The sequence below is a fragment of the Leuresthes tenuis genome, unplaced genomic scaffold (genome assembly GCF_036924035.1).
Source record: "Leuresthes tenuis unplaced genomic scaffold, fLeuTen1.0.hap1 SCAF_10, whole genome shotgun sequence".
In the NCBI taxonomy this organism is placed as follows: Eukaryota; Metazoa; Chordata; class Actinopteri; order Atheriniformes; family Atherinopsidae; genus Leuresthes; species Leuresthes tenuis.
Genome location: NW_027325364.1, coordinates 4,587,205 through 4,607,496, shown reverse-complemented (window position 1 = coordinate 4,607,496; position 20,292 = coordinate 4,587,205). Strand labels below are relative to the sequence as shown.

The 20,292-nt window shown below is 42.2% G+C and overlaps 1 protein-coding gene across 2 annotated transcripts; it reads right to left on the bottom strand.

The window, feature by feature from the left end:
- Nucleotides 1-392: 392 nt before the first annotated feature.
- septin7b (septin 7b) lies at nt 393-20,062 on the bottom strand. 2 transcript variants are annotated; one of them, XM_072393634.1, is made up of 14 exons: nt 19,956-20,062; nt 17,869-17,967; nt 16,183-16,289; nt 14,684-14,784; nt 14,416-14,550; nt 11,069-11,186; nt 10,494-10,586; nt 10,293-10,389; nt 10,052-10,103; nt 9,810-9,938; nt 8,118-8,138; nt 3,651-3,786; nt 2,575-2,717; nt 393-1,571 (listed from the first exon to the last, which is right to left on the bottom strand). In XM_072393634.1, exons 1-14 carry the CDS (start codon nt 19,963-19,965, stop codon nt 1,532-1,534), a joined length of 1,281 nt encoding a protein of 426 aa, XP_072249735.1. In that variant the 5' UTR covers nt 19,966-20,062; the 3' UTR covers nt 393-1,531. The 2 variants fall into 2 exon arrangements, with proteins under 2 accessions (XP_072249735.1, XP_072249736.1); XM_072393635.1 differs by lacking the exon at nt 8,118-8,138.
- Nucleotides 20,063-20,292: the final 230 nt, after the last annotated feature.

The window sequence follows — 20,292 nt, the reverse complement described above, 5'->3', positions numbered from 1 at the left end:
TGATAATAATGGTATGATTTATCTAACTGTGGCACACTGATTTTTCAGATTCAGGTGATTTCTATCGGGTAACTGCTGGTTTCATCCCTGCAGGAGGCCTGTGAGCAGCAGGACCGAAGAACACCGAGGGAAACCACGTCTATCATAGCGATTTGTTTTGTTTCATTACAGACTGAATACCGTTTTTGTCAGGCAGTAATTTGATAAAAAATGATCAGATGTAACAGTCCACAGTATGTGTCCAAAGCGTTGAGCACTTCCAGACAAACAGTGACATCTAGCGGGGAAAACTCAATAGTGGAATAAAATGTAGTTTTGTTTTAAAATAAAAAAATATACCTTACCTCACAAAAGCCCACATCATTTGCACAACAAAGCATCTCACTCGTAAATACCATCACAGGTTTATTAAGTGACTTTGTACATTACAAATGAAAAATAAAATTAAAAATACAGAGATGGAGTACATAGCCAAAGCAAAATGTGATGTTGACTCTTCATTTTCCCACTGATCGTTTTCCACAGAGTGACTCAAATATATTTTTAAAACGCATCCTTGAGTAACATGAGTTTAAAAGAAGATGCTGCCGTCAGACTCTGAGGATTCTCTAAACATACAAAATTCATTACTTCAGCTGGCTCGGTATATAAAAAAATAAACTAAAGTGAAATATAACACTTATGACGTTATAAATGGTGGTCCAAGGCTAGTGAAAATAGCTAAACAGGAAAAAAAAAAAGAAAGAAGAAATTGTTACATTTCAGAAATAAAAGAAGCTGTAGCCATTTTTTTTATAGTCTAGAAGAAGGCCCACGGTGCATTTTACGTTCCTGTTCATCTCAGATTTTCTAGTGACGTCTCATTATAGCCTGCTGCACCGACAGAATGAGGGTGGCAAACAAGCGGGATTAGTTAACGCCTGGTCATCTTCTTACTTTAACATATGAGATCAGGTTCAAATACTGTCACTTTAATTCTTCCTGTAAACAGAAAATGATCCAGAATCTGATTGTACGCGTCAGACGCAACTCGCGGGTCTTTGTTTTTCGTCTTCTCTTTCTGTAATTCTGTACATACCAGTCGTTTAAAAGCAACCTTGGGAGGGAAAAGAGCAGTAGATGGGGACAGTATTGAGTTATAACAACAACAATAATAATAACATCAACAATAATAATAATTAAAATAATAATATGGGTTTGGCCTTACTAAAAGGGGGTTACTTTTCCTGTTTTTAAGGTAAACACATTCCTTGATGACGAGTCCCGAGGCAGGGAGGGGGCTCTGTGGCAGCAGTTCTGGCCGTACAAGCAGACCCCTCCACCCCCTCATATACACACACCTGCCCACAGTACACGCTCCAGTGGCTGTGAGCAGGTGGCGCACAGGGGAGAGGAAGGAGAACAGGGGGGAGAGAGAGAGAGAGAAGAGAAGAGGGAGGTGGGGTGGTGTCAGTGCCACACAACAGGTGTCCTGACCGGCAACGTTGGCAAACAATAACAACTCGAGCTGGGATGGTCCTGCCGACTGTCTTTAAAAGATCTTGCCTTTCTTTTTGTTTTTCTCCAGAGTCCTGCAACAGAGCAAAGACGGAAATAATCAGCAACTTCACTTTGAATCAGATTCTGCCATAAATCATGTATTTTTCTTCCTTCTTTCGTCTTAACGAGACTAAAACAAACATTCTTTCTCTGCTTCAGCTGAAGCAGAGAACTTAAATGACCCTGCATGCTTTTTAACCTCGTGCTCCACTGTTGGCCTAGTTGTTAACACACTTGCTGACGTACTGGGCTCGTTACAAGGGGCACACCAGCAACCCCACACCACACAGAACATCTGGATTTGCAAGATTTGATCAATGAATATGGAAACAATAAAGGGGGGTAATATTTGGTTGAAGTTAAGATTACGACCTAAGAAAAACAGCTGCAGATGGTATTTTAGCTCTCTGAATCAAAGACAGTGTGTATCAGGTCACATTTGGCCCAGCTATGCCTCTACTGGCCGCCTCCATATTGCGCCCTTAGTACACGCTGATTTCATTTAAAGGACATGCTTAAATAAAGATGAGGCTGCCATCAAAAACATGCAAAAGCGTAATCAACAGAGGGTATATTCTCAGCGTAGGAGGTATCTGCAGACACTTGAAGCACTCCTCTAAGGTTGGAAATCCCTCATCTGAAGAGCTGCAGTTTAAGTTTAATCTTCTGAACACTCGAACTCTCGCTGATTTTAAACAAACTTACTGACCCACAAAAGTCAGTAACGTGTGCTCTGTTCTGTCAACAGGCTTCTCCATCATTTTACTTTTACATTTCACTGACGGTCCTCGAATGCATCGTGTTGTTCTGGCTGCAGAATTAGTGCCACCTGCTGCTCATCGTGATGGACCTTTTATTAATAAGCCGATAACAACGCTGGTGAAAAGCAAGAATAACACGGTTTTATCCTGCTGCTTGAAATCAGAAGCCTTCAAACGTTTTGATTAGTTGTAACAGCCTGTGTGAATGCTCCGATCATGAGTGTAAGCACACGCTCAGGTTTGTTAAAGAGCGAGACGTGAGCTCCTGCTGTACCTGGAGGCCTCCAGCTTCTGCTGCTCCAGGCGCTGTAGGGTCTCCCAGTTTGCTCTCTCCTCCTCAAAGACACGTCTCTTCTCCTCCAACTCCTTGTGCTGAGCCTCCAGGTTCTTCTTCATCTGTTCGTGACGCCGCTGAAGCTGGAATAAAACAGGAATGAGGAGGTGTCAGCTGACAGATTTTTATACCCGCGTGTTAAAGGTTATTATCAAACCATCATAAAACAGCTGGGCTTCCATTGCTGTTTTGGCAGAAGAAGTGAAGAAAAAAAGACGAACAGGAAACATTTTTCCACTACTGCACACAAAGGTTTACGCGCTTGCTTGAGGTGGTTTCTACCCGTTTCAAAGAAGGCTTTATGTGCTTTATGAGGCGTGGATACAACCTCTGACGTGGCTGCTTCTGATTGGAGCCAAGCGCAATAAACCCACACGACTGACCAGCATCTTCCCAGAGATTAAAATCATTCCTTTTTCTGTCTTTTGGATGTCCATCGAGGTTGTTTTTATCTTGGAAAACTACTTCCACTGATACAAAGTACCGCCACCATCTGGCGATACTATGAAGTCTACTTTACTCACTTCCAACGAGTCAAAGAAACTGTGTCGATTTCATTTTTACAGCTTTTCATAAGACGGCTTCAAATTTGCTTTGCCAGAGAATGGAAATCCGGCTTAAGACAAGCCATCTCATCTCAGTTTTAAAAGCGGTTTTAGGCCTCGATCTTTGGGTAATTTTTAGGTGTTGGATTATACAAAAAAAACAAGCACTTTTTACTCTCCTGATATCAACATCTGTAATTAGCCAAGTTTTTCATGTAGCTGTGCGAAAGCAGAGCCCATTTACATGGCATTACCTGCTGTGTTAGCACGTGAGTTCAGGGCACGTCCGAAAAAGCAAACCAGCCAACAGAATACTCATTTTTTATATAACACTGGTTTCTCACAGCTCCCTCACTCTGAACCACAAACACACGTCAGCAATGAAGGACGGAAGCAGCCCAGACAGAGTTGTGAAACGACTTGAACTGCAGCGTTATTTCACACAGGCGTGTGTGTGTGTGTGTGTTTTACCTCTGCTTCGGAGTCTTTGAGCTTCTGCACTTTTTCCTTGACTTTCATTTCAAACACCTGTTCCATCTCCATTTCCATCTTCTTCATCTTAGTCACATGCTCTCGCCTCTCCTCCTCCATCTGGGCCAGAGGACTCCTGCACGGGTGGGATGGGGGGGTGGAGCACACACACATTTATACATGCAGTGCAGCACAGACATGCTCATCAGTGTACTCGCATAACAAGAACAGTAATGCTACCAATTTTCCAGTTTACGGTAGCTCATTGAACATCTCTGAAGCCAGTTTGTCTTGCTAACAAATGTGATTACATCACGTCATGCAGATTGGAGAAGCTTTCAGGAGAAGATAAAGACAGGAGGAGGACAGAAAGAGACATATCTGCAGCTTAACACTGAATCTGGCTCCTTTACTTTTAAAGTCTCACTCAGCCATGCTCCTGTCTACACAACAGATCCCCTCTGGCAGAACATTCCTGTTTCCACAACCCGCCTCCTTACTAAAGGAAACCTGCAACAGTGGAACCCTTTAACTGAAGAATTAAGAAAAGCAAACTCAGTTTTATCCTTTAAATCATTCCTTACAGGAAGGCTTTTTTAATATTTCACAGTAAACCTGCTGCTCAGCTCTTCCCCTCACTACTTTTCCCCTTAAGTCTCACTGTTTCAGTGCTGAAGGGATATTACTGTCTGATCTAGTTTCTCTTTATAAATCGATGTTGTTGTCAGTTACTTTCTCCTCTGGTCGAGCTGCTGATGATCTCTGGCCCTGATCCTGCTCTGCCACTGCTCGACCCACACATCTATTCATCCATTTTCCTCTCTTTGACACATCTTACACATACAGTACCAGTCAAAAGTCAGGACACAGCTTATCATTTTATCTTTTTTTCATTTCAACCTTCTAGGTTAATACTGAACACATCCAAACTATGAAGGAACACAAAAGCAGCATCAAACAAACCAAAATACGTTCTATATTTTCACTATGATGGCAGCTTTGCACCCTCTTGGCATTCTCTCAATCGGCTTCATGAGGCAGTCAACTGGAATGGTTTCCAGTGAACAGGTGTGCCTTGTCAAGAGCTCATTTGTGAAATTTCTTGCCTTCTTAATGTGTTCGAGATCATCGGCTGTGTTGTGCAGAGCTGGGGTTGGTACAAAGGTCTATACAGCGAATATTGTGGCAAGAACCACTCAACTAAGTGAAGAGAAACGACAGTCCATCATTACTTTAAGACGGGAAGGTCAGTCAATCTGGAAAATCTAAAGAACTTTGAACGCATCTTCAAGTGCAGTCGCAAAGAACATCAAACGCTATGATGAAACTGGCATAAAAGCCTCACCGAGTTCAAGAAGTAGACACATCTCAACCTGTTCAGAGGGGACTGTGAATCAGGCCTTAATGGTCAAGTGCTGCAAAGAAGCCACTTCTGAGGAAGAACAACAAGACGAAGAGAATTTCTTGGGCCAAGGAATGTACACTAGATGAGTGGAATTCTGTCTTTTAGTCTGATTGGCCCAAATTTGGTATTTTTGGTTCCACCCGCCATGTCTTTGTGAGACGCAGAAAAGGTCTGCGGATGGTTTCTACCTGTATGGTTCCCACTGTGGAGCACGGAGGAGGGGGTGTGATGGTATGGGGTGCTGGTGACGCTGGTGAGACACAGAAAAGGTCTGCGGATGGTTTCTACCTGTATGGTTCCCACTGTGGAGCACGGAGGAGGGGGTGTGATGGTATGGGCTGCTGGTGAGACGCAGAAAAGGTCTGCAGATGGGTTCTACCTGTATGGTTCCCACTGTGGAGCACGGAGGAGGGGGTGTGATGGTATGGGGTGCTGGTGACGCTGGTGAGACACAGAAAAGGTCTGCGGATGGTTTCTACCTGTATGGTTCCCACTGTGGAGCACGGAGGAGGGGGTGTGATGGTATGGGGTGCTGGTGACGCTGGTGAGACACAGAAAAGGTCTGCGGATGGTTTCTACCTGTATGGTTCCCACTGTGGAGCACGGAGGAGGGGGTGTGATGGTATGGGGTGCTGGTGAGACGCAGAAAAGGTCTGCGGATGGGTTCTACCTGTATGGTTCCCACTGTGGAGCACGGAGGAGGGGGTGTGATGGTATGGGGTGCTGGTGACGCTGGTGAGACACAGAAAAGGTCTGCGGATGGTTTCTACCTGTATGGTTCCCACTGTGGAGCACGGAGGAGGGGGTGTGATGGTATGGGGTGCTGGTGAGACGCAGAAAAGGTCTGCGGATGGTTTCTACCTGTATGGTTCCCACTGTGGAGCACGGAGGAGGGGGTGTGATGGTATGGGGTGCTGGTGAGACGCAGAAAAGGTCTGCGGATGGGTTCTACCTGTATGGTTCCCACTGTGGAGCACGGAGGAGGGGGTGTGATGGTATGGGGTGCTGGTGACGCTGGTGAGACACAGAAAAGGTCTGCGGATGGTTTCTACCTGTATGGTTCCCACTGTGGAGCACGGAGGAGGGGGTGTGATGGTATGGGGTGCTGGTGACGCTGGTGAGACACAGAAAAGGTCTGCGGATGGTTTCTACCTGTATGGTTCCCACTGTGGAGCACGGAGGAGGGGGTGTGATGGTATGGGGTGCTGGTGAGACGCAGAAAAGGTCTGCGGATGGGTTCTACCTGTATGGTTCCCACTGTGGAGCACGGAGGAGGGGGTGTGATGGTATGGGGTGCTGGTGAGACGCAGAAAAGGTCTGCGGATGGGTTCTACCTGTATGGTTCCCACTGTGGAGCACGGAGGAGCGGGTCTGATGGTATGGGGTGCTGATGACGCTGTTGGTGATTGGTTAAAAATCCAAGGCACACTTCGCCAGCACAGCAAACACAATATTCTGCAGCGACATGCCATTCCATGTGCTTTTCGCTTAGCGGGACCGTCATTTGTTTTCCAACAGGACAATGACACCAAACACACCTCCAGGCCATGTTAGTGCTATTTGACCAAGGAGGACAGTGACGGAGTGCTGTGGCAGATCTCCAAGCCTCCACAATCCAATCACCTGACCCAAACCCAGTTGAGATGGTTTGGGATGAGTTGGACCACAGAGTCAAGGCAAAGCAGCCAACAAGTGCTCAGCACATCTGGGAACGCCTTCAAAACTGCTGAAGCAGCATTCCTGGTGACTGCCTCATGAAGCGGAATGAGAGAATGCAAAGAGGGTGCCAAACTGTCATCAAAGCAAATGGTGGCTACTTCGAATAATCTAGAATATAACATATTCCAGTTTGTTTAACACTTTTTTTAGTCTACTACATAATTCCATATGTATTCCTTCATAGTTTGGATGTTTTCAGTATTAATCCACAATGTAGAAGCAAAAAAAAAAAGACAAACTGTTGAATAAGAAGATGTGTCCAAACTTTAGACTGCTGCTGTCCAAGTCACCTGTGACCTAAATTAAAACCATCAATGATCAAACACTCAAAAGTTGAACACTGAGCAAATGCCACACGCTAATTTAAGTAATAAAAAGTTACACGGTAATCCGCTTCACCTCCGTTCTTCTCTTCTTCACAGGCAGCCCTACAGCAGTGTTTTTCCATCATAACCAATTAAAATCTATCATTGTTACCGTTTTATCCTCTCCAGTTGAAAGAAAGCTAATGATTTTAAAAATCCATGCAGCAGATTGCCATAACTTTGTACAAAACCTGCAAAAACACCACCCCCAGGTTTCCAGAACACACAACAAAGGAGGGAGCTACAGGTGAAGCTTTAGGGATGACCGATTACAAGAAGGTCGTGACAGGAACAGAAAGCACCCAGCAGTACTTTTCTTTTAAAGAAATACAGGAGGCGCCCAAGGAGCCTGTGAGCACTTGTGTTAGTTGAGGTTGTGGGTTAACTGTTAGTAAGTTTCATTAAGGCTGTTGCAGTGTTAAGTGTCAGAGACCAATCATGAAATATCAAAAACAGTTGCCAAATAACAGGAAGTGAGCCGGATACCTTTGAATGTAAAACCAAGTAGTGCTCTGAATCAGAAGTTCAGGTGTTTAGTCAAATCTGACATGGATCTTATATCATTTAGCTTGAGTAAAGCTTGGTTCAGCTGCTTTATTCTTTTTATCTATAGATCATAGCAGATCTCTCTTTGGACTTTGCAATTTCAGCATCACACAACAGAAAGCTGGTCAGAATGAGAGGCAGGCCTCACATTCATGCCTCTTCTGCATGTGTAACCGTTCCAAACATCTCATGCGTAGGTCTCTGATGTTAACATGAGCAGGGCTTACAGCAGGTGAAAAAAATTCAAGCATTGCACTCCTGGCAGAAAAAACTGTTTGTAAGGAAGCGGAGCTCCAGAAAACACGAAAATATCAACTGACTGCGACGAGTCAGGAGCAGATCAAAGGAAAAGGTAGCCAACAGGGGAGGGAGGAGGAAAGATGGAGGTTTTAAACTAGAGTCTGAAATATACGTGAAAAAATGATCACTTACATTCCTTCAACTGTGTCAAGTCTAAAAAACAAAAACACATACATACAAAAACACGCGCGCACACAGAGACACACACACACAGCATGCGATGATGAGGTCATGCACTGAAATAAAACCATGTCATTAAATGTGATCTACAGATGAAGATACTATTTTACTGCAGATGGGGGGAAATGAGAATCATGAGATCCTGGAAAGTCTTTTTTTGTGAGCTGGGTGTCACATTAGCAGCAGTGATCAAATGTGTGTTAGCATCAGCAGTGTCAAGAGTTACGAGTTAAGCTCAGTGAGTTATCCATTTGCTTGTGATTATGTTAACGAGAAAGCAACACCGTGTTTGAATTTCAACTTAAAAGTAAAAGTTTATTTTATGCAAAGCAGTAGTGAGAGGTAGCAACAAAAGTCAATCACTGCTTTTCACACCTCAAACTGAGAAACGATCCTCAGTGAATGAAATAACGGTACCGCTCTGCCTTTTCCGTTACCCTGCCACCCAAATACTGCAAACATCATTAGAACGTGACTGGGAAGTGTGGGAAGAACCTCCTGCGATCGTCTGTTTGGGCCACGAGTCCATTGAACTACTTTAAAAAACGTATCCCAAAATATCTCCTGAATATTTACCTTTAACAATCTGAGCAGAACAATTCTTAAAAATATAAATAATAGTAATAATAATAACCTTCTTCTCTGCTGTCGCACTCATACTACATTTATTTCAGGTCAGATGGGCATAATCATAGTAATATAAATAAAGTAAAGTAAATATAGTAAGAAGTTTTTTTAAATATGGCCCTTGTTTCTGGCATAAAATACGTTCATCTACTCACTGATAACAGTTTGATGAAAGTCGGTGTCCTTTGGAAGATATTTAGATATCCATATAAAGGAGTGAACGGGGCTTAGACGATGCAGCCTCTAAATAAGGCATTATCTGTCTTTATTTCACCAATACTTTAAGAAGAATGAATGAATGAACGTGTGCTATAGCTCTGTTAGCTCATAGCTGCCGTGTTGTTGCTATCCGGGGCTACTGTGGGGGCTTATTGGGGGCTTTCTACACACGTGTCTACTGGGATGATGATGTCATCGACGCCCGCTGCTGCAGCACAGTTTATTCACTCCGTGCTCTGTGACAGTCGGCTAACTTCACTGATAGTTTTGTGCAACATGGCAGGATATTTATCAGATGTTGACGACGACTTTGAGTATGATGGACATCCTTACCGGAGTGAATGAGCTGTGCTGCAGCGGCGCGTCGATGAAGTCGTCCCAGTTATACAGCAATGGTGAAATAAAGACAGATAATGCCTTATTTAGAGGCTCGAGTAATCTAAATATCTTCCGAAGGACGCCGGCTTTCACCAAACTGCCATCGGTGTATTTTATGCCAGAAATAAGGTCCAGGTTTTTATAAAAAAAAGAAAACCATTTAACTTTTAATTCTCCTTTAACAATTTTGCCTAATCGCCTGTGGCGCGAACACATCCTGTCCAAATGTTAGAATCTGTACAGACTGATACAGATCCATATTCCAATCGAATAAATATCAGCATTACAACCAGTTTCTGGTGAAACTGTGTAATAATGCAGATCACCAGCAATTCAGAGGGCCAATTACTGTAACTCCTTTTACTTTAGTTTGACTTTAACCACAGCTGCTGGCTTTAATGCTCTCTGTCCAGGACTTACTTGGTGGACAGCTGTCCTTTAGCCTTGTTGTTGTCCACTCCATTGTAGGTGACAGCAGCCAGCTTCCTGCTGCGGTAGTTCTCATAATGGACGTTGTTTGTCACGTCTTTCAGGTCCTGCATATGAGTTCTACAGGTGGAAGATGAACAACATAGATTTGAAATACTCCTTGTGTGCTGCTGCCTTTAAACAGTGTTAATTGTTAAGTGAATTGAGGGATTCACTGTCTTATCCTCCAGTACCTGATGAGCATGTCCCTCAGGATGGTGAAGTCACAGTGGTCACTGTTCTCAACTAGCAGGGAAAATATCAGCCAGTGAGCAAATCATTGGATAAAAATATACAGCACCGAGACATTTTAGGTCCAACATGTCCCAATAAAGGGCATGTATGTCATGTTGAAAATAATCCGTTTTGTTGTACTGTAATATACTGTTAAATATGCTGGATAAATAAGCCGCTGTATCTCAACTTCATCCATACCTTCAGCAACCCCCCAAGGGTATTGTCTTCCTCTGACTCGCTTGCTGTTCACCTCAATGATGGTGTTGCTTCCCACTACAGCCAGCGGCAGCTTGTCCTGGTCCGGTCACAAGAAAAGCGTATTTTAAAAGAAATAAACCTGGGTTTACAACACACAAGTACGCTCTGTGACACAGCGTTTGGATTTGGCAGACAGCATACTTTTATCTTCTTCACCAGCCTGTTCTCTTCTTCATCGTCTGTCTCGGGGAACTCGTAAATCTTGATTTTATGCTCTTGGATTTCCCGCATGATCTAGCAGAAAAAGAGAGTTTGTTTGAGTGAGAAATAGAGCTGCTGTTTGGAACTAGTTCAGAGCACCAACCAAATACTGACCCAGAGAAAGTCATACAAACCCTATTATCTTAATCAAAGGAAACGTATAATATTAAATAAACTGCTCTGAAATTGAATCTCATAATGTACTGAATGAAGAGTATGTTTACGTGCATCCATATAAGGCTTAAACAGATTAGTGATTCACTTTAAACCAGCTTGATGCTCAGTTAAACTTTTTGTTAGATCACATTGAAACTAACTCAAACACAACCTTAGCACGGCTGATAAAAATGTACCTGAAACATACACATCACCCGCATCTATGGAGAAAACCTCTCAAACAGCAGAAGATGCTAGCGCTCTTCGTCTGATTCTGCTTACGCGACATTCGCAAAAAGACCTCACAGATACTTTGCCTTTTTTCCCTGCAGCTGTATGCAGCTGTGGAAACCACTGACCTGCTTCTTGAACTGTTGGCATTCCTCTGGAGTGAGAGTGTCTGCTTTGGCGATCAGTGGGATGACATTGACTTTCTCATGCAACCGTTTCATGAATTCAATGTCCAAGGGTTTCAGACTGTAACGAGAGATAAAGATACAACTTTGAATGGCATTCAAATCGCAAACAGTGCTAATTAGTGCAGGACCTTTGGCCTTTTGGATCTGGAGCTTTGTTTTTAACTTGTGTAGCTAAATAAACTGGAAAATAAATCAAACTGTTGTGGAATTGACTTTTGTCTCATTAAAGGATTAAAGGGGATATTTCAGGGCTGACTGGCTTATGGGTTTACATTTGATGACAGTTTCTGGGTAAGCTCCTCCTTAGACAGGACAAGGATAAAATGAGCTGAACTAAATATAGAAATCTGTGACGCTCGACTGATGTTTGTCATGTCTAAGAAAATGACCTCAGAGTCATGAGAAAGCCCTGCTATTCTTGGCTGTTTTTGAGCTGGATAAATAACATTTGACATGACAGATTAACTGAGTTACGGCCTTGCATTTCCTTTTTTATGGTGTTATTCAATAACATATCTTCTTTCAATTATTTGAGGTTACGTTAGAAAAGTCTGTCTGAGTCTAAATCAGCGTTTGCAGTGTTTTAAAAGCCGTCAAACAGCAACAACTGTTATCAGCTTAGGTGGAAAAGCAGCAACAATAAAAAGCAATTTAACGGATTTTACATGTGTTTCATAGGTACACTTTGGAATAAAGATCCAAACATATTTATCGTGTGTCATAGTAGAAGTGCTAAACTTCGACAGCCAGCCCATGGAGGTGGAAAATTCACACTAACATGGCATGGTAGCACTATAAAATATTCAATAATAAATCATTAATAGGGACTAACAGGCACTTTCTTTGCTAAATTATGGACTGTATTGATCACTCACAGCTGTACAGTATTGACAATGTCAAAGTCAATACAAAACTAGACAGGACACAGTCATTCTAATGTTTAAATTACAGAAAATGACCTGAGGGTCTGCAGATTTCCCGCTTTTCCCCCCTCACGAACCGATGTGATTTTGTTGAGTTGGAACATGTCAGACTGAAGAGCTACCTGGCTACATTAAAAACATGTTCCAGACTCATCCCGTTAATAACAGGAAACCACACAAGCACATTTCATAAACTGAGGTCTACAAATACGATCACATGTTATGTGAGAAAACAAAATGGCTGACATGTTTGTTCATGTAAGTGTAAATGCAGAAAAATACGTACAAAAGCGTATGTAAAAATCCCAATTTAGAAAATAATAATAATACCATTTTAATATCAGACGGCATTAAGTTAAATACATCATACCGACTAAAGTATGAAAGCACAACAGTAAAACAAGGTTGAGGATATCTAATACGCTAAAAAATTTAACCTGATTGTGGAAAAAGTCCATCAAGGTTTTTGCTAAAATCATTTTGCACATAGTGAGATATTAAGCTTCCCAGCTCCTGTAGTTGCTCCATAAAACTCAATAAAAATAAAGGGAAAAAGATCAATTCACCAGCTAATAAAACCACAATCAACTTTTATTTTTATGCCCGGGAAAGAGGTGAAAATTGAGGTGAAGACTGAATGCAACCAGTTGGATTTCTTAGCAAATTGGCCTTAAAAAATATCAAATTAGACCAATCAAAGCCAGACATCATAGTTGAGCTAAAGAAGCGACAGCCGGGCGGTCATTGTGCTGCTGTGTGAGGGCAGTCAGCTGGTGTAAAGAGGGGGTGCTCACAGTCTGCGGGTGTGTTTGTCTGAGAGCACACGGTGCCCATCCTCAAGGCTAAAGTATTGCTGGTGTGGGTACAGAGCACAGGCTTGTACAGGCACAATGTCCCATAGAGAACACCGACTGAGAAAGGAGAACAGACAGGGACAAAGGAGGACAGCGTCTTCTGCTTTGTTTACAGTAAGGGGCCTTATGCAAAACCGACAATCGGGCACATCTGGAGCATCAGAGAACATCTGTCTCTGGTACTTTTGGCGTGTGTGCCTGGTCGCCATCGTCAGACTGATTCAACTTGCAGAATCACTGTGTTCGCGGTTGGTGAAGGAGCTCTTTTCGATTGGCTGCAAGCAACATTTTCAGAAGGACACCTTAAGTTGGAGAGAAGAAACTAAAGTCACAGCTCAGCTTCATACCAACGAAAAACAAAGCGCACATTATGTTTTCCTTGGTTGTTACGCTTGGAAAACCACCGCCCTCTGCAGGCGTGAGCTAGGTCTTGTTGCACAGTTTGGACGTCCCAGGTGGCAGTTCGAAGTCATCTGCGCGGCGTATTGATGCATTATTTTGTTTGTTCAGACACTAGCGATGCAAGGAGACCCGAGGCCTGATCATAAGATTAAGATTAATAAGATTACGGGCATGTGAACACACAAGTCCATAATCTTATTTGCATATCAACAAACTGGGAAAAGCCATAAAGCAGGATAAAATATATATAAACACTCCATTTGTCCTTAAAAACGGTCTTTCTAACATGGAATAAAGCCATCTGCATGCACTTAAATGAGCCGTCTACTTTTTTTTTGTTTGTTTGTTTATAAAAGGAAGGAAATAACCTCTTAGGTTTCTCAATATCCCTACTTCGACATTTTCTGCTCTTAGACTGATGTGCATCACACGGTATATACGCTTCATAAAAGAAAGGCAAGATGAACCCTTCAGAGCCGTCGATGCACCATATAAGATCTGGTGGCTTGTGAATAATGAACATAATTAAAATTCCACTGTCATCTTTTCGTGAAATGCTCGGTGATCAGTATCATCTGCTGGGCATTTTGCCAGCTGAATGAACAACTCCCTCTTTTTTTATGGCACTTAAGTTTTAACCTTTATTTTGCAGGACTTAGTCCTACTATCACTGGCTCGGGGGAACTGCTGCAGGAGACAGTAAAACTATACGTTTATCAGGAGCTGCCTGGCATAACCACAACTTTATGTTGCTGGAAACTGAGCTCTTCAAAATGCAGAATGGACATCAGTGCCTTACTAAGTGTAAATTCTACAGAAAATGCCAAAGGATTCTGATTTGAACTCACCTCTTTTACTTTCAGCTTCAGACTTGCATGTCTGACCTTTGAGGCACTGCTAACCCACATTTCCCTCCTCACACTATTTTTCTCTCATTTCCTCCCGCTGTCGTCACACCCATCCCCTCTCAACCTTTTCCTTTCTAAATCCTACATACATTCCCCTGTGCCTTGATAGTGGAACATGTTGTGACAAATTGAGAGTTCGATTAACTAGCACTTGTGGAAAATGACACTTGGTATCTTATCAAACAGTCTTCCAGACTCACCCATGTCCTGACGGGGCGATGAAATAAAGGCAGCAGTGGATTCGGCTGTCAGGCATCTGTCGTCTATTCACACGTGACTCTGAGTTCAGGTAGTCCTCAAACTTACTGTCTATGTGGTCGATAACAGGCTGCCAGCTGCAGAACATAAATTACACCTTTAGTTTAGAAACAAATGCCCGCAAGACTTGACTGTTAGCTTCGACACCGATAAAACATTACAAAGAAGTTAATAATGCATATGCAGAGGCGCAGCTGTTGCATTCCTCACCAGTTGCTGTTGTCAACAGCATCTCCGAATCCTGGGGTGTCAACAATTGTGAGCAGCAGCTGGACACCGCCCTCCTTTATTAAAACTTTCGACTGCTCCACCTGGCACATGAGAAGAAGAAAAAAAGCAAAGCCCTCAGACAAGCGCGCTGTGTTTGCAAATCGTGTTTCTTTAAACAAAAAATAAAAATCAGCTCAAAGTGGAAGGAGTAACTAAAAACATTATCAGTGTTCAGTAGAATCACAGACAGCAAGCCTGACATACAGCAGAAAACACTTAGCTGCAAGCAGCATGTAGCAACATGCCATTTCACATGAGGCTATTAGCAAATCATGCTGAGAAAGCAGCAAAACACACGCTTCTGGAGATAGCAGCGCTGTCAGTCGCTAGCCAGACAGACAGAGTTTGCACTTGAGGCATTCAAGATTCAGGACCATATTAGGAAATATGAGGATAAAGGCATTTATGGCCTGAACTGATGAGTCTGACTTGTTTCAACCATTTTAAGAAAGTTAAGAGCAGCAATCCAAACATATCAGAAGTGTTTCACCACTCTCCATAACTTTATGTCTGAAATTTTTAAACAGTCGGGGCAACTATTTTTGTTGCCCTTAAGTTGAACTGAACGGGTTGTCTGGCATTTTAACACCATAAACTCCAACAATCCAACATTACTGTCTTCATCTTACATTGATAATCATATTCTTTTGTAGTTCTTGTAACTATAGGAGGAAGCATCCCCTGTTTAAGGTGTGTGAACCCCATGAGCTGCGTACGATCACAGTTTATAGAACTCCGTTTGTAGGATGTTATTTAGCGTCTACACCATAGAAGGTACTATCCCTGCTCCAGGGGAACTTTCTGTCTTGTACCTGTGATACAGGTACCTGGGAGCTTGAACTCATGGATAGATCTGTTGTATCTGTTGTACCTGTATCACAGGAACAACAGGAAAGTGACTGGGCCAGACACCATAAGTGTGTGATGACTGGTTTTACACATGAATACCGTTCCAAGAGACAGAACCTAAACTTGTAAAAATCAGAAAAAAGTGCTAATATCAACAATAGTTCTTAACGTTTACAGCCTTTACAGAGTCAAATAATCGTCAGCTAAATTTGACGCGACTTCAGCGTTTCCTGTCTGAGCTGTAAATGTAACCAGCGAAAAAAGCCCTTGAAGGTGTGTACTACTTTGAGGAGAACTCCTCCAATCTCCATCACACTCCCCAAGAATCCTGAAACTGTTTGGCTTGAAAGCCTCTTATGCCTGCATTATATTTTCACAAAAACAGCTGTTCCATCTGCTAGAAGAAAATCTATTTTTCTATGTTCTGTGGCTACAGTCATTTTCACATTCAACCAAAATCTAAAAATCAAGCGTTGTATTACAACGCAGAAAATTTACCACCACCCACCCCAGCAGGATCTAACAAGACAGGTGTGTTTGACAGACTGAAACACTGCGTGCAACATGTCACTGCTGAGACCCAAATATACCTGTACAGTCTTTTTGATTCTATGTGAAGGTCCAGGATACTCCGCTGAATACAGGTCTGTTAGGAACAGGGAATTAATCAAAGTTGATTTGCCCAGTCCCGACTCACCTGTGAAAAAAAACAAATCAACAAGAGAAATCAGTATTTTAAAAACTCTCATGCAGTGGTACGATTGTAAAGCAGTGCATCATTATTTGGAATAAAATGTCACAAATGATTCCATCTGTCTTATAATGATACAAAGAACACTGGTGCCGTCCTACAATCAAAGGGATGCAACAGACTTTTGCCAAAGATATCAATCTATCTGGCTTAAACAGCTAAAAAGGCTAAAGAAACAATGAGGACAATGGCTCTTGTTATGTGCAGCTGACTGGCTGTGTGGTCTGGGAGGCTTCTCAAGCTTGGTTGACTATTGTGTGCCCTGTTTCCAAGCTCCCAGTGAAAAGGATCATTAGTGGCAATGACCATTGGCACTGCCTGCCTTGGCTGATGGCCAGGAGTCAATATTTAACAAGTTAACATTTACACCACAGCTACAGTTAAAGGGTAATGTGTGGTGCTTATACTGTAAAATTTGTTTGTCAGACATATTATGTGAGGCAGGTTACTAAGTCCTGGGAAATGCTTATTAAATTTACTGCAATATGAAATGTGACAGGACTCTGAAAGAGCTGCACTGTAATGTGGGAACAGGCTGTTGGGTCACGTGTTTAATGAGCTATGGATAGATCTGCCAGTCACCGATGGTAATGCCATACCAATCTCTCTTCCTCCTTTCGTCTTTCACACCACACTAGTGACAAACTGCATGTAGGCGCAGCAGGGACATGTGGGCTTGCAGCTAATCAAAGCCAAGAAGAGCTAAATGTTGTGTGTGTGAAAACAATGGAATGCATTTATCAACCAGAAAGCCCAGAGACCCTTCTCCAGTGTCCTTGTTGCAATGCCATTTTTAATCTTTCCTGCAATTATATCCATCATGAAGATATTTGCTGACAACAGATTGAAGCTTTTGGAGGCCCACGGGACCCACTTGGTCCCAATCCAGTAACTTTTACAGAAAACAGTTCACAGAGTTCATGAGGAAGCAAACTCTGTTACACTGTAAATACCTAATTATAATGATTAAAGGAATGCTAAATACTGTGCTATGCTACTCTGATTAAACTGTGTGTTTAGAACCCCCCCCCCCAAAAAAAACAATGTTCTTATATGCATGTTAAGAACGCTTTTGTTGGTCCGGCCACAGGAAATGGTTTTGACCCTGGGACACGTTTTCCCTCCAAACAGAGCCTGATCAGCCAAGGAGGATTTTGGCCCAGTGTCAACCGCCACATCTAAGCATTTCAAAAGAATGTCTGCATTTCTGATCTGCTGAGTGCAGCTCTGGATAAATCCAAACCAAATGTTTCTTTTCTGTGAGACAATGTCAAGTGCCTGACATCAAGATTAAACAGAGGAGAAACACAATGCCCCAACCTCCCTGAGTCAGCAATTAACACTACAAAACTGGGCGCCTGTCCTCTTTGTATACATATGGTTTCTCACACACACATACGCACGTGTATCTCCCTCTCAAAAACAAACCATGCTGAAGGACTCCAAATGCCAACCACAGAGAACACAATGAAATGATTCAAGCAAAACAGGGGCAAACAGAGTGCTGAGCAGCGTGTGTTCTTACCCACGACCATCAGGGTGAACTCAAAGCCCCTCTTGACAGACTTCCTGTACACTTGGTTGGGGAGGCTTGCAAAGCCAACATATCCTTCCAGATTCTTTTGTTGCTGTAAGACAAGATTTTTTTCTTAAAAAATGAAACCATAAAGAAATGTAATCTTGCATCTCTTCTTTACCAACAAAGTTTAAGAAAAAAAGTTTCAACCACCTTACTTCCATGTTTCCTAAACCAAAATACAGATCAACAAATCGTCTAAAAACTTAAGCCTCAGTGCTTTTACTGTCATCTAAAATACAATAAAGTTACATTTGAGAGGCTATAATTACAAGAAATTGACATTCCAGATGTAATTACATCTAGATTAACACATTCTGTTTTTTTATTCTCAATAGGAGAATTAAAATGGGTTCAAAAGCTGTCCACATTTTTTTTTTTTTTTAAACATAACCAAAAATTTCTGTACTTACAGCTGTGTTGTGACGATCATTACAATGAGGTCCCAGTGTGCAGGCAGATCCAGTAATCCCAGGGTCACAAGGAAAGAAAGATGTTGAAAGCACAATAAGCAACAGAAAATAAATCAACGGTCATCTGACAAACTATTCTGCCTCTAAAACCAGTTTCCCCATGTTGTGAAACCTGAGGCAAAATGATTCACGATCTGAGTGACTGTAATGCTGACAGTTAGCCAGAGTTGTACATATTCCACTTCACTTGCTCCTTTAGTAGCACCATAAAGCAGACTCCATTCACTGTTGCAGCCTTTTCTTTAAGCCTGTGGCTAGGAGAAGATTTCTGCTTCTTGCAGCATCTTCTGGCTGCCGACAGCAGCCCACACGTCTCCTTTGTGGTTCTAGGTCTCAATATACTGATTTGCTTACAGGATATACAGCTCATATACAGTTCTACAAGCAACATGATGTTTTAGTTTTTAAATAAATAAATAAATACCGTGTCCTGGGCTCCCAAAATAAGTGACTTAGCATACCATCTAACCTTGTAAACCATCGACAAACATTGTATGACACCTAAGAAGCTGAGTTTTAAAAGTAAAAGGGAAAAAAAGATGTGTGAACTGTCATATTTAAATCACAACTGCGTGTTTCCTTTCCAGTAGTGTCTCAGAGGTCTTCTAAAGGAAGTGGTGACAAGTGGAGAATTTAGTTTTCGTGTGCGAGTGCAAATTTAAGATTAGTCTCAAAGTTGAATACAAAATCTGATGCTTCACTTTGAGAGGAAGATCAAATAACAGGTGCAGTGTTCTGACATACAGGTCACAATCTGCAGCCAATGAACTTTAAAGTCAAAACATTAACTCTAAGGTACTAGATCCACTGTAAGCCAGATTAGATGGCAGCCGTAACCTCATTATGCCTAACCTGACATAGTCAGATCTGACTTTGACTGCCTTCGCAAATACTCTTCTAATGCAAAGTTAATTAAATAACTGATCACATATTAATAGAGAACCGATTTCTTCCACTCGAACAACACTTGATCGTTTTCGTTTCAAAAAGCATTTCGCGGAGGTCTTCGAGAGCAGATGCAGTCCTAACGATTTTCTCTGTACATTACATAATGTGGGGGGGTTAATGTTAGAGAACCCCACGGTTCAAACGCGTTTCCTTTACGATTTTCCACTTAACTTCAAAGAAAAAAGTTAGCATTAATGTGAGCAGTTTAATCCAACATACTCCAAGTTAGCTCGCTATCAAACTGCTGCTATTTACGAGTAACCTTTGAAAAACAGTTGTGTGTTACTGTAACTGGAGGTTAGCTAGATTTAATAGGACGAGTTATTAAAAAAAGAAAACACAAAAGCTTTTACTGAAATACTTTGCTAAAGAGCTAAAGACAGGAAATGACACTCCCGGTAGGTTATGCAGCCTGCTAGCACACCAAAGCTAACAACTAGCTAGCTAGCAACCCATCCAACTGGAGGCGGACTGGGCGTTGGTTGCTCAGACAACTGCTGAAGCTAAATAACGACCAATTGTTTGAATAATGCTTCCAATGCTAACTCAAATAATCATCACTGCAGTTTAAAACAATGTTTTCTGGTAAGTTGTGACAACAGCTGACAGTGGCAGTCTCACCCATAACGTTAACGCTCCCTGCCGCCTCTAACACCGATCATTCACAAGCCGACATTCCCCTTCTCACTACTTTTGCTCGAGCTGCGCACAATGAAGCACGCAGCGCCTCGTGCACTCAACGGCGCTGCGCCAACATTCAGACGTAAAGTGTACACGAATACTGAAAAGAGGTATATATTTATCTCGCGATATTTCAGAATTTCTTTGAGTAACAACTTGGTCTCACGAGAATAAGCAACCACGACCGTAAAAGAGATAATACATTTTTGACAAAAAGGAACAGTTTCCTTTCTATAATGTTAAAACTGATTTTAACTTCGGCTCTCTTTTA

Excerpts from the sequence above, each read along its gene's own strand:
- septin7b (XM_072393634.1), bottom strand. Across the intron at positions 14,785-16,182 it reads GAATCAAAAAGACTGTACAG|GTGGAGCAGTCGAAAGTTTT; the intron begins GTATATTTGGGT and ends CTCATGTGCCAG. Across the intron at positions 1,572-2,574 it reads CAGAAGCTGGAGGCCTCCAG|GACTCTGGAGAAAAACAAAA; the intron begins GTACAGCAGGAG and ends GCTCTGTTGCAG.